Below are 13417 nucleotides of genomic sequence, written 5' to 3' on the forward strand. Positions count from 1 at the left end.
CTCTCTCTCTAAGTGGGGTGGGGGTGGGGGGGTTACCCTGCATTCATGCCACACTCAGCAGTGGGAATGGATATAAACAGAGGACAGCAATTTTTGGTTTCAATCGTAACTGAATACAGTTGTCCAACTGAACAGGTGTCACTAAAAGGTTACACAAAATTGCCTGGACAATTGGGTTTTAAACAAATACGTATGACAAATCACAGAGTGTGGCTAGAATACAATACATACGACAGGTGTTATATATACTACAGTTTGGATGTTATTACCATATTCAAAGATGCAATATATATCCTGTAGAAAACAATTCTCTGACACTGTTCATCGTCATCCATGATGCATTCACTCTGATTAAAAATGAAACCACTGATCTCCAAGGACAACACACCCTCCTGCTGTAAAATGTGTAAGCAGTGGTTAAAATAACCTTTTCTCAGGCATTAGAGGAGGGTGTGTCTGAACCTCACAAGTTGGAGGGAAGTTTAGACTGTTTGTGTTCATTTTTTATCATTTTAGGAGGGGATTGAGAGTGAGGAGAGTGAATGCTAACAACAGACTGGTTCTGAAACTCGGGCCCTGAATGTGTCCGAATGACAGGAGTGGCTTGACCTGGGATGGGGCTGTAGGGTTTACTGGCAGCCATGGGGGAGGAGAAGGGGCTCAGAGGTCCCACTACTCCCTTAGACAAGCTGCTCATGGCCAAAGGCCTTTCCTGGTGTATAGAGCTGTGAGAGCCTGAGATAGTCTTTATTTCCTGGGAAAAGAGATCCACCGAGGACTCGGCCCTTTCTTTGAGGGAAGAGGACACCCGGGCAGGGCATGAGGTCTGAAGGGTTAGAGGGCTGTGAGAGCTCAAGGTGCTAGGAAGCTCACTGCGGTAAACTGTTCTTCCTTTCACAGGGCTTTGGATACTAGGACTGTGGACCGGAGGCGTGTAGCAAGGCGAAGCCTCGGCAGAACCATATTGGGCCAGGGAGGCGAGGGCCGAGTTCTCGGGGAGAACCTGGGGGAGGAAAACAGACTGAAGACCTGCCAGACTGTGCTGGGCCAGAGAGGCAGCAGCACCAGCTCCGACTGCAGACATAGGCTGTATTAATCCAGTGGAGGACTGGGTGTTAGTGATGAAAGGAAAATATGGGAGGTTCAGACCGCTGGATGTCCTGCCTGCTCTGTCATGACTGGATCCCATCTGCTGCATGATGGCGTGAGGGGTCTGCTGCAGTTGGCTTAGAATGGGACTGACTGAGCTGGAGATCAGAGGACTTATGGTGGAAGCTGAGGGGACTGGAAATCTTCCTGTAAGCCTCCCTGGCGCCCCCTGTTGGAGTAAACCTATTGGGTGAGGTGGGGTGGTCATTGCACCATGGAAGGGCTGGGGGTGGAGCTGAGCTGAGCAGGTGTAGGAGACGGTGGACTGACTGATGGGGAACACTGAAGCCATGCCAGAGTGTGGAGGGTGGGGCAGAGGCTGGTGAGTGGGCAGAGGGGTCAGGGGCTGCATGCTGCTGGTGAAGATGGGCTGCGACGTCACAGTGGGAGATGTGGGTCCAGCACAGAGATAGTGTGTTGTGGGGAACGCCAGTGTGGGAGTCTCCACCCCAGATTTGAATCTGGTAGGAGAACCAGACCCTGAAGCGCAGCTGGTGGAGGTGTGTGCTCCAACATGCACTCTCCTTGAATGGCTGGAGTGATCCTTGAAGGAACCAGAGCCCACAGCCAGAGGGTGGTGGAAGAGTATGGGAGGGAGCTGGGAGTGGTGGGCCAAGGCCAGAGCCAGCGGGGTCGTTGCAGCAGCAGCTTGAAGCGGGGCCTGAACGAGTGGGGCCCAGATGACGGGCGTTGGTGACGGAGGAGCAGCGGGAGGGTTTAAGCTTGGTGTAGTGCTGGTTTGGATGAGCTGCGTGCACTGAGCCATGTCACGGTCGTGCTGCACTATTCTTTGGATGATCTCATTCTCTTGAAGGTTTAGTGTGCCAGAACTTTGGTGATGCTGGACTTTATGCTGAAGAACAGAGTTCCTCTTCCCTGTTGAGGAAAGACATGTGGTCAACCACATGATATTAAAGCAACTCATCAGCTGCAACATCTTAACTAGATGCTACAATGATGAGCATTAAATTTATTTATCTGAAACAAATATATATTTTTCAGCAGCATCAGAAACCTATAATGTATTTTAGTATGTAAGTGCTATACAAAATTATTGTACAATGGAGGGTAACACTGCACTCATCATTCCTGTGTTTATTTAATCCTGAAAAAAGACACTACATTTTTGTGCCAGTTACACATATAAATAGACAGCCTTGAATACAATAATTATTTATAATATAGAAGAAAACATTTGAATGTAAACATTAATAAATATGATTTCTAAAAAAAAATAATGAGCTGCTATAAAGTGGTTTTACCGATGCGGTCCAGGCGGTCGAGAGCCACGGTCTCAAACGCCCTCCTCATCATGGGATACTCCTCCAGCACCTCGTTGAAGTGGTCCACTGACAGAGAGTACAGCCGGCAGTAGTTATCTGCTCTCACGCTGGCTGTCCTCCTGCCTCGGGTCAGGAGACAGATCTCTGCAGTTGGAGGGGAAAAAAAAACATTTGTTCTTTAAAAAGAGTTCCTGCAGAATCAAAGACAGGACTAAAATTGGGTCATTATTATCAATGAATATACAATAATTTCCCACCTCTTATATCTTTTTTAGACTCATTCACCAAAAAATAAAAGTCAAAAATAGTATTATTAGTGTGAGACGATAAAACACGAAAAGACCAGTGCCTCTGAACCCCACAGATGGAGCACTTAATGCAATTTCTGCAGCTTACAGTTTGTCCTGACCTCATCTGTCGTGCCAGATCAGAAAAATAAAATAATGCGCCATTAAAAAAAAAAAAAAAAGAGTAGGCATATTTTTCAGGACAGACATATTGAGGATATACAAACACACACAGACTAAAACTCTCTCTCTCTCTCTCTCTCTCTCTCCCTTGTCCTGTTTATCAATTTAATCTATTTATTACACATGACGACGAGGGATTTCTGACATATTTGTCTTGTGTGTTGGTTCTGGATGTTTCTGTCCTCATTTACTATTTTAACATCTGTGTGTGTGTTAAGCTGTGCCAGAAAAATATATGCTTCATGATTAACCCCTCATGTTTTTATACCTGAAATGTACCAATGTCCTGAGTTGACATTTCGCTGTGCTGGATATGATGACAAGGACACAACAAATGAAGAGTTACGGGTTTTAGCTTTAAATATGGTGTCAACAACAGGGGAAAACCCCACAGATGGAATCCAAGATCGCAAAGCTTTGCTCCTCTTATTCCAGAGCCCCTTTTAAGGAGATGATGTGAACAGTTTTTTTCCCAGCTGTAATAGTCAGGGAAGTTAATCCGCTGAGTGCCTGAGCAAAATAAATCAAAACAAATCATACAACCACCACTCCTTCATACCCATGTTCAAACTGACACAGTACCTCCAAAATAAGAGCCGTCCGACAGCTTGGTGTCCTTGTTGCTCTTGGTCATGACGCTGACAACGCCGTGCTGGATGAAGTACATCTTTTTGCCGATGGTTCCTTCTCGGATGATGTAGTCGCCCGGCTGGAAGACCTCGAAGCGCAGTTTGGTCAGCATGGAGGTGACGAAGTTTGGGTCAGCGTTGGCAAAGAGGGGCATGGAGGCCACCAGTTTGCGACAGTTAAAGTTGATGATTTCCTGCAGAGAGAGACACAAAAACAAAGTGTCTTTGCAAAGGCGTCATGACGTCTGTGTTGCTTCGTGTGTACATTTCAATCATTGTAAAAGCAGGGTGGTTAACAGCTTAGTGCTATTAATGAGGTTCTCTGTCCTCATACAGTCTCCAGCCATTACTAATCAGATTACATGACTATTAACATTATCAAGCAAAGTAAGACCGCCATGTTAGATTACACGAATAATTAAGCATTCAACTTAATCCCGAGAGCAGGAACAGTTTACCTTCAAGTCTCTCTGGTCCATTAGTGTCAAAAATCAGTTGTTGACAAATGCCTTTATAAAAGTATTATGCACTTACAACACATGATGATGTTTTAAATCATTTATGAATCCTAAGTTAGATCTTTTCATATGTGTAAAGTCAGGAGCTGGAGCTGACCTCTCGTAGCGGTTCGTTCAGCTCCTCCAGGATGCTCTCCTCATCAAACATCTTGCCCTGATAACGGTGCTCGTAGTAGTCGTGGATTCTCTGTCGCATGTCGGCAGGGAGCTTGTGAAAGGACATGTACTGCTCCACTTGTTTATACTGCGGTGACGACAAATACTATTAGTTATTTATATGATACAAATATATGAAAGTATTTGAGTGACTGCAACTGAAATGTGACTGCATTTCTGTCTAAGACAAAATGCAAAGTCATGTCAAAATGAATATATTAAACTGATTGATGTGTTGGCTCAGAGGTGGACTATAATGTGTCTCATTAGGTTAACAGTCGACTGTCAGGCCATCTGTGAAACCTGCCCACAGTGCAATGTTGTGACTCTGCCCCATCTGACAATTACAGTGGCGCTCTGCAGGCTGCGGCTAATAACATTAACTACTGTGCCCTTCAGCAGTGTACTCTAGCAGCAAAGCACCATAAATGATCAGTGCAGCCAGCCTATGTATGTGGAAGGCTCCCGGTTTATTTGTATGTGTTAGCAGCTTGAACATCTGACAGTGATTTTCTCTGCTCCTCTGTCCTTTCCAGTCACACCCAAAGGTCCTAATTTGATGGGCATTGTAAAGATAGGTATCTGAATTGATCAAATCTGAGCCATACTTTTAACAAACACCCACCTTTTCTTGGTACTGCCTCCTGGAGGAGTCCAGAGACTGAATGAGCGCAGTGGCATGCCCCACAAACATGGCAAAGCAGGTAGCGCCCACGATCATGCTGAGGATGGTGAGCCATACGTCTGCCATGCCAATAGGGGGGTACAGGCCGTAGCCAATGCACAGCATGTGACTCATGGCCTTGAACAGGGCATAGGAGTACTGCTGACCCCAAGTGTCATTCTGTAAGCGACGTGGAAGGAGAAAGAATCAGAATCTACAGCATAACTGCGGCTTCATGTCTTTTTCTTTCAGACGATGAAGCTTTCGTTCTTCAGCTTTGGCTTCGGATCGGTCACAAAACATCACCATGCATGGTTACATTTAGCTTGTATTTTTATGGATTGAATCTTTGGTCTGAAAGCTATTTCAGTTTGTGCTCAAACAGTAAATGTTTGAGTTTTTTTTCTGAATTCTGACTCACCTCAAAATAGATTTAGAAACAAAAATACAATTCTGTTAAAAAAAAAAAAAAAACTAAGAAAAAGTCAGAACTGGATCCACACGTCTTCTGTATTATTTGAGCACTTTCTTAGAATTCAGATGTTTTACAGGGTCCCTAATGTTCCTCGTGTATGTGTGTGACACAAAAGTGAGTGATAAATCTGCTGCTGTACATTTAAACATGATATCTGATGAAGCCTAAACATGAATATATTTGCTGTGGTTTTAAGTGGGACACGCTCAGATGCCTCTGACTCAATATTAATCCACTTACCACCATCTTGTTTCGGGTGACCCAGCAGTCAGGGGGGAAGTCTTGCAGCATGGGAACCAGGAACTGAAGACAGCCATCCCAGTGACACAGCAGCAGCATCATACCAATCAGGTTCATGATGCGCACCATAGCACTGGCCAGATCATACGTCATGTGGAACACCTATGACACAGATTGTGTGTATTAGGCTGCTGAACTGTTCAGTAAACATCTGCACATTAACACCTGACTGGAATGAAACTGTCTAAGTTATTGCAGCAAAGCATCTGTTATTGTTACAAAAGTGATTTGATTGTGCACAAAGGAGTCTGTGGATGAGTCAGAAAGCACTGCTAGAGCAGAAAAGAGATCTCACTATGCACAGCGTTTAAGACTGCTTTATCTAAAAAAAAATGACTTCATATAAAAGCATCCTGCCTGTTGTGCGCAGTGAACAAGCATTTGATCATAAATCAAGCTGTGCCCTCATGTACCTCTTCCCACTGGTGGATATATCGAATGAGTCTGGAGAGGCGCAGCAGCCGCAGCAGACTGAGGATCTTCGTGAAGCGGACGATCCTCAGGGCTCGGGCTGTCTTGTAAAAGTCCGAGTCGATGCGTGTTTCTACAATAAGAAAGATGTAGTCCACTGGTATGGAGGAGATGAAGTCCACCACAAACCAGCTCTTAAGGTACTTGATCTTGATCTGCTGTGGGTCCAGGATGATCTCCGTATTGTCCTCCTTGACGATGCCTGTGCGGAAGTTGAGGACCAGGTCCATGAGGAAGAAGGTGTCCGACACCACGTTGAAAACAATCCAGGGGGGCGTGTGCTCATCCTTGAAGAAGGTGATGCCCACAGGGATGATGATGAGGTTACCCACCATCAGCAGCAGCATGGTCAGATCCCAGTAAAACCTACAACACACAGCGATGGACTGTAACACCAAAGTCATTTGCAGACTGTAGTCCAGTTGAGACATGTGCAGCAACAACAACAAAATCACATCATACATACAGAGACTGAAGATTAGAATTGTTCCAATTGTTCAACTAGTATCAGAAACTCAATAAAATGATGCATCAGATATCAGTGAGAGCAGCACTCCAATGTTTCTGCCTCAGAAACCAGCTCTCTGGGCTGTTTCTTGTTGTTGTGTACATGCAGCCTCTTACCAGCAGTCAGCTCTGTGTTGTACACAAACCAACTTACAAACAGTAGAGCGTACCTTAAAAACTGGGGAAGGAGAAACGGCTCTATTTTTAGACACCATGAAAGACTTCAACACGTTTAAGGATATGTGAAAATAACCGGAGTACACATGGCTTCACATAAACTTGAATATTAAAGCTGTGTTTATTTGTTAGCTATGTAACAAGTTGTAATGGTATAGAAGAGTGCACCCTACATATTTAGAGCAATCTAGGACTTCAGATACAAATAATTCTGTGTATCTTACAGTTAAACTTGAAGATTTCTGAGCAGAACCAACACAAACTGACTGAGGTGAGAATTAGATTGATTCTAGAAAATAACAATGGTTCTCTAATTCAGTTCAATGTTGGGCTTCTGGCCACAGGGACGTGGAGGAAAATTGGTTATTGGAATTCATCTGAATTTCTCATGAGGAAATATTGATTTTTACAAGTATCAGCAGCAGCAGTGTGTTCAATTCTATCTACAACTGCATGAAAGAGGCTGCTAGTTGTTCCAGTCCTGCCTCAGCACAGTTATTATAAAACCACATGATCTGGTACCATGTCTGGCTGTTTCCATTATACTGTACTGATGGATGTCTTACTCCAACAACTTCAAATGTTTTTTTTTCTTTCTTTACTGCAAATTGCATTGCAAACAACATGCAGTGATGTAGCACTGTGTGTGTGCGTGTGTGACGGCACATCCTCCATCTCTTTCAGAGACCTGATTAACAGCTGATCGATTCACCAGGAGCCTGACGCACCAACAGGGTCAGCACAAACTGCAGGACCTACGAGGACGCATGCATCACAACACTTAAGGTTGGGATGTGGGGGAGCGTGCAGCAAACACTCACTGCAATCAGGAGAACACAAGAATCCTTTGAAAAGACTGACTGAGGAAACCATTTTCATTTATCAGGAGTGTGTGTAGAAACATATTTCATAGTGTTACTGACCATTATCTAAGGGTGGACTGAGAGAGAAGTTCATTAATATTCAGCTTCTTTGTGTTCATGCTTTGTCATATTAAGTGGAAATACAATTTAATGCTGTAAAAAGATGAGGACTAGCTAGCCGGGTAGGCTCACAGACATGCAAAAATTAAAACTCATATCCTCATGATATCTGCAGTCTTAATGAGGATAGGCCTCATTACGACTGCAGATATCATGAGAGTATCATTATCATAAACTCTTTTTACCACAATCACTGTGTTGATCTGATATCGTTACACTGCTGATGATTAATAGCTGTTATTTGGTGAGTGTTCAGGAGTTCTGATGTGACTCCTACAGATCCACCTGTTCTACATCACCCAGCTTTCTCAGGGGGAACATCACGAAAAGTGGGAACCAGTGAGGGCACAGTGGCCATTTGTCCTAATCAGCTTTCCGTTGTTCTCTGCCAAACAAAGCATTTGCATTTCTCTCTACATCTGCCTGTTGTCTCTGCAGTGACACACTGGTCCTAATTGCACTTCCCCTCTCTGGCTAAATCCACCGTTATCTCCTGGGAATCCATGTCATCTCCAGAAGTCAGCTCCCATCAGCCAGATGTTAGCATTATTGCTCTGCACACGTCACTGTGCTACAGAACACTGGAACAGCTGGATGAAAAAAAATAAATAAATTAAAAGGTCTGTAGGGGACAGTGCATTACAGCCATCACCCTGCAGACCATCCTTTTGGCTCAACAAATGACTGTGCACGCAGCATTCAGCCCACGAAGATCAGACAACCTGCTGGTGTAATCTGGCGTTACCATCAAAATAAAGCTGACAGTTGTGAAGTCTGTGGACCTTGGCTGGTGCTGAGAGGAATCTTGCACTTTTTGGGTCAGAGTTCAACCACGTTAAAGAGCGTGAGAGCACCCAGAGAGGGGAGTTACAAGCAAAGTGAACACAAAAAGGCTTAAAATGGTGAAAGAAGCTTAGATCAATCAGGACAGCTGAAAAAGGGATCACATTTGTACTAGAGATACTTATCTCTTGCTGCCAGAGCGCAGCTGAAACACAACAGCCTGCATGCAGCTCAGTGGCTTAACACACACCTGTACTGTGGCTCAGGCCCACCAGCAATCATATTAACTATATTTACACAGCGTGCCAGTTCAGTATGTCTGCTTCTGTATCCACAGAATGCTTTAATACAAAACAGCAGTTACTTAGAATGCAGACGACAACAAGAGTGTGAGCACACAGCATGTCGCCTCATGACTGTGACACACATCAGGGACTGAAGTTGCCAGTTTGCAGGATCAGAACCTGTAAAGGAACCCTGGATAAAGTTTACATCTTTAAACTAGAACTGGTTACCTTGACAGGCCTGCACTAACACATGGCTGCTGCTCGAAAGTGTGACTGAGCCAAGCACCAAGTGATGACACCTCATAACTCGTCCACAGAGCTAACAGCTGGCTGTCCTGATTCCTCACATCATTTTCATTTCAATCTCTCTTTCTCTCCCTCTCTGTCAGTGCGTGCTTTTTTTTTTTTTTTTTTTTTTTTTGCTGTGTGTCCCTTCCCTGTCCACACCATCTCTGCTCCATTAGACTAATTGTGCTGTAATAATCTCCACTGATGTGTGCTTCTAATATCTTGAATGGTCATGTTACCCTATTTTGATTACCCCATTTCCAAGCCCCTGCTGCACTCTCTGTAATCCATTGCCCTCGCTAAATGATAAAAAAAAATGTAATTCAGATGAGTGGAAAAAAATTGCAGTGACACACATCGGCATACAACTGGCTGGTGAAAATATGATGACAGCGAGCGTCAAGGTTAAATGTCAGGAAAATCTCTTGATGGTGGTGATAAACAGAACTCTGGTTTACAGGCAGCGTGCAGAGGAATGGTATAGCAGGCGAGGCAAATTAGGGAATTACAGGTTGGCTTAGATTCACAAAATGGATTCATACAGAAAATTGGTTGTTAGATAATTATACAGCTAAGTTGTTGTGTGAATTAAACCACACACACACACCTCTAGGCCAAACAAAAGACAGACTTACACCCTGCACATGCATGATATTTAGCACAAATCAACCATTTCAAGTCCATGTTTCCCTGTAAATATATATTTTGTAATCATTATCAGTTTCACACCTTGAGCTGTTTATCTATGTAATGTGTGAATACGTTACTGAGAGCCTGTTATGCACCCATTCTGCACACTCCTGGTGTCGTTATAATGCAGTAAAATCACTCCTGACGTGCAGGGCTTTAGCTTCTGTCAAGTTTAAGCCATTTCATAATGATCAGAATTGTTTTATTCTATATCTGCAGGCAAAATGAGTGTGAAATGAGCGACAGGATGACTGCAGCTGCTGTTGTGAGGACAAGACTTTCTGCACATAAATTACCTAAAATCACTGTAGGGGTGGATTATCCAGAAGCCTGCAGACTTTACGCGCTCCCTCTCATGCTCCACGGCCCTCTCACTCCCCAGCATCCGCAGGGAGAACTTGTTGACTCCCGGTTGGAGCATCGACCCAAACTGTCGGTGCATGAAGCCGGCTTGGTACAGCCGGTCATCTTCAGGTATTATTTGCTCGGACCCTTCCAACTTGATGAAACTTGACTGGTCAAACACTGACGGCTGCCCGGCTGCGCCAATCAGTCCGCCCGTTGCCTGCTCGGCCCCGGGGCCGTGCTCACCGGGGTAACTCTCGTTGACACCGGCATCAGCCTCGGGGATGAGGCGCCGCTGCTCCGCTGAGTCTGACCCGGGAGGATGCCGCCCGGTGATGGAAGAGATGCTGCCCCTAAAAAAGCGACAGTCCCCATTCAAGTTGGTCTTCACAGTAACGTCCCTCTCCAAGTCTTCGCTCCTGGCCTCCTCAATGCTCTTGCAACTGCTTGCAGGAGACGGAGAGGACAAATGTTTTAGCCGAATACTTTTCCTCTTAGTGTCCTTGTCGCCGTTGTCTCCTTCGTCAATCACAAAGGGTTTTTGCCCAATGTTTTGCGGCAAGCTGTACAGCCGTTTGCGCATGGAAGACTGAAATCTTTCCATTTTGAAGAAGAAGAGGAAGAAGAAGAAGAGGAGGAGGCGCGCTTTAAGGACAGCCCGTGAAAACACAGGGATGAATCATGTATCTCATACACTTGGGGTACCACTGGAGGCAAGACAGTAACGGCGCATCCGCAGGACAGGTCGTATCTTATCTGACACTTGGGACGTGCCGCTCTCCTCCTTTACACATAGAGATGCGTCAACAATACGTGCCCGCTCCAGTCACACAGTCATGTCAAAGCGGTAAACGAGAAATGCATGTAAATTCCAGGTAAGCTCACTGAGTGCAGACGGGAGCGCATCAGGATGCAGCATGCTGAGCGTCGGACGTGCCGGAGTGGGAGAACGCTGCTGCTGCTGCTGCTGAGCTCCTCAATGACAAAGCATGATCCCCACCTCCCCGAAATATCCGAGCTCTCCCTCAGTGCAAGGTGAACGCACACATGTAATCAGCTGGCACCGGCATTCAAACAGCGCTGACATCACTGATCCATCACTGAAGCCTGTCGCTTTCTAATAACGTGAATATCGATGGAGCTAATCTATCGGGTTGCCATAGGAGCCAGGTTGGCACATGCGCTCACCCCGCCCTGTCAGGGCAACTGGAGAGGATGATTCAAGGATGAGATCCAGCCTTAAGAGTAGTAGTTCAGTTAAGACAGGATGCAACACCCAGTGATGCGTGTGAGGGACTCAGAGCTGAGACTATGAGGGGGACCTCTGAAGTCTTGCTAGAAAACAAACTGGTTTACTTTAATATGGTCAAAGTGGATAAAACAGTCATGCATTAACATTAACATCCTCTGACACTGATTCTTTTGCTCTTTCTTTCTTTCCTTTTTTCTTGTCTTTTTTTTTTTTTAAACAAAACCAGATAGGAATTTGTGTGAAATCTTATCCTATAGTGAGTGAATTCTTGGGTTATAATCTTATATGTTCATCCTCAAATCCAAATTATGGTTCGGTCTAAATTTTAAAGAAATCCCCTCAAAGATTTATTAAGTCAAGCAATGGACAGAAAATCTGACTTTAAAATCAAATGAGTTCAACCTTGAATCCTTAAGTGGACTGACTGTCCAACCTGGACACAGAGAGACAAACATCCATGTTCACACTTACAGCTAATTTAGAGTCAACAAAACGTGCAAATTCATACATTCTTATATGCAGTTTTGTTGTAAACTAAAAGTTTATTTTCAATTATTTAGGCACATTTATGACAACAATATCAAAGCGTGTGGTTTAGGTAGATCAGACAGTCTTAACATGCAACTTCAGTGAGGCATTATATGATGGTTTAAATCCTTCACTAAGTGCCATTAAATCCTTCACATGTAGACACAGATCACAGTGTTTACACATCTATAGGTTTACTGCACTAGTCTTCAGTATTAGTTTTAATCAACAAATTCTGATTTATCTGTGACATATGATCAGCTCACACTGGAGCAGCTGTGCAGATTTTAACATGAGGTTTGTTATAAAAACAGTCGACCGGCCTGTATAAGAATGAATCCATCAAACTGATTTAAACTTCAACCGACATCTGAGGGATTAATCCACACAGAGAGAGAACAACAAATCATTTTTGTCAAAAGTTGTGTTCCCTCCTTCCAGCGGTTTGCTGTTTTTTTTTTTACAGAGTTCACAAAGTCACAGATGTCTCTGTGCTGCAGAAACGGACGGATTTTATTACTATTTGAACCCTGCTGACATATTAATCCAGGATGCAGCATTACATCTTGGTAAAGAGGTCCAGATAATTAATACGCCACCTTAAATCAATAAGAAAACACACTGCAGTATGTCTTTATTCTAATGGTACAAGTTGCTGCTGAGAGCTTATCAGCATCACTGAGACCTGGGCAGGGATGCTCAGAGCCAGCAGACGTTACAAACAGCGCCCCCTTTGGATGCACTGCTGCCATTACCTCAAAGTTTGTGTTGAACGTGAGAGATCAGTTGGAATGTCACAAAATGTTGTGCGTCCAGAACAAAAGAAACCTGTTTTCAGAAGCGACTTAATGTTTCCTGTCTTTACTGATGAAGAAACATTTGTTCATTTAAAGCAAAGGACTGCAGTGTCTTTATAAATGAAAAGATAAACCATACTTTTGTGTATTCGCATTGTTTAATATGTCATCTGGGTTTGTATCCATCTATGAAAGACACCCTTCAGGACCAAAATCTGTGTATTTTAATTTATACCTAGATCACAAAACAGTTTCATTTAAGAATTTATAAATTAAAAAAGTGATGTAAAAATGTACCAAATAATCTGTTAAAAATGCATCTTTGTATAAACTGTAATTTTAACAATGCAAACAGTGGAATTCTCAAATGTGCATTCGGAGGTAGGTATGTGCACGTTTAAGCTGTTGCTTAAACGTGCACATGGGGTTTTAGAGAATAGAATTTTAGCAGACAATATTGCTTAAGGACTTGTTCACACACTTGTGAACCTCCTCCTCCACCTCCTCCGTCTGCTGCAATCCACTTCAACCCTCACTAGATGGTGCAATTCTCCACTTTCTGCCATTGTGTATGTATGTATGTAGGAGCTGGTGCCCAAAAAAAACCCCACCAAAGACATTTCCTTTTTTGAGATTTTTTTTTTATTCTTAAAAATGACTCGGGA

General features: G+C 43.9%; 1 protein-coding gene across 1 annotated transcript; it reads right to left on the reverse strand.

Annotated features, from left to right (window-relative positions):
- Positions 1-463: 463 nt before the first annotated feature.
- Positions 464-10779, reverse strand: LOC114437200 (potassium/sodium hyperpolarization-activated cyclic nucleotide-gated channel 1-like). The gene is made up of 8 exons (XM_028407725.1): positions 10127-10779; positions 6058-6481; positions 5585-5746; positions 4831-5049; positions 4147-4293; positions 3485-3725; positions 2412-2576; positions 464-2025 (listed from the first exon to the last, which is right to left on the reverse strand). Exons 1-8 carry the CDS (start codon positions 10777-10779, stop codon positions 464-466), a joined length of 3573 nt encoding a protein of 1190 aa, XP_028263526.1.
- Positions 10780-13417: the final 2638 nt, after the last annotated feature.

This window comes from Parambassis ranga, chromosome 6 (genome assembly GCF_900634625.1).
Source record: "Parambassis ranga chromosome 6, fParRan2.1, whole genome shotgun sequence".
In the NCBI taxonomy this organism is placed as follows: domain Eukaryota; kingdom Metazoa; phylum Chordata; class Actinopteri; family Ambassidae; genus Parambassis; species Parambassis ranga.

Coding starts and splice junctions, on each gene's coding strand:
- LOC114437200 (XM_028407725.1), bottom strand. CDS start 10,779: ATGGAAAGATTTCAGTCTTCCATGCGCAAACGGCTGTACAGCTTGCCG. Junction 4,294..4,830: donor GGAGGCAGTACCAAGAAAAG/GTGGGTGTTTGT, acceptor TCGTCACCGCAG/TATAAACAAGTGGAGCAGTA. Junction 3,726..4,146: donor TGAACGAACCGCTACGAGAG/GTCAGCTCCAGC, acceptor CTCTCTCTGCAG/GAAATCATCAACTTTAACTG.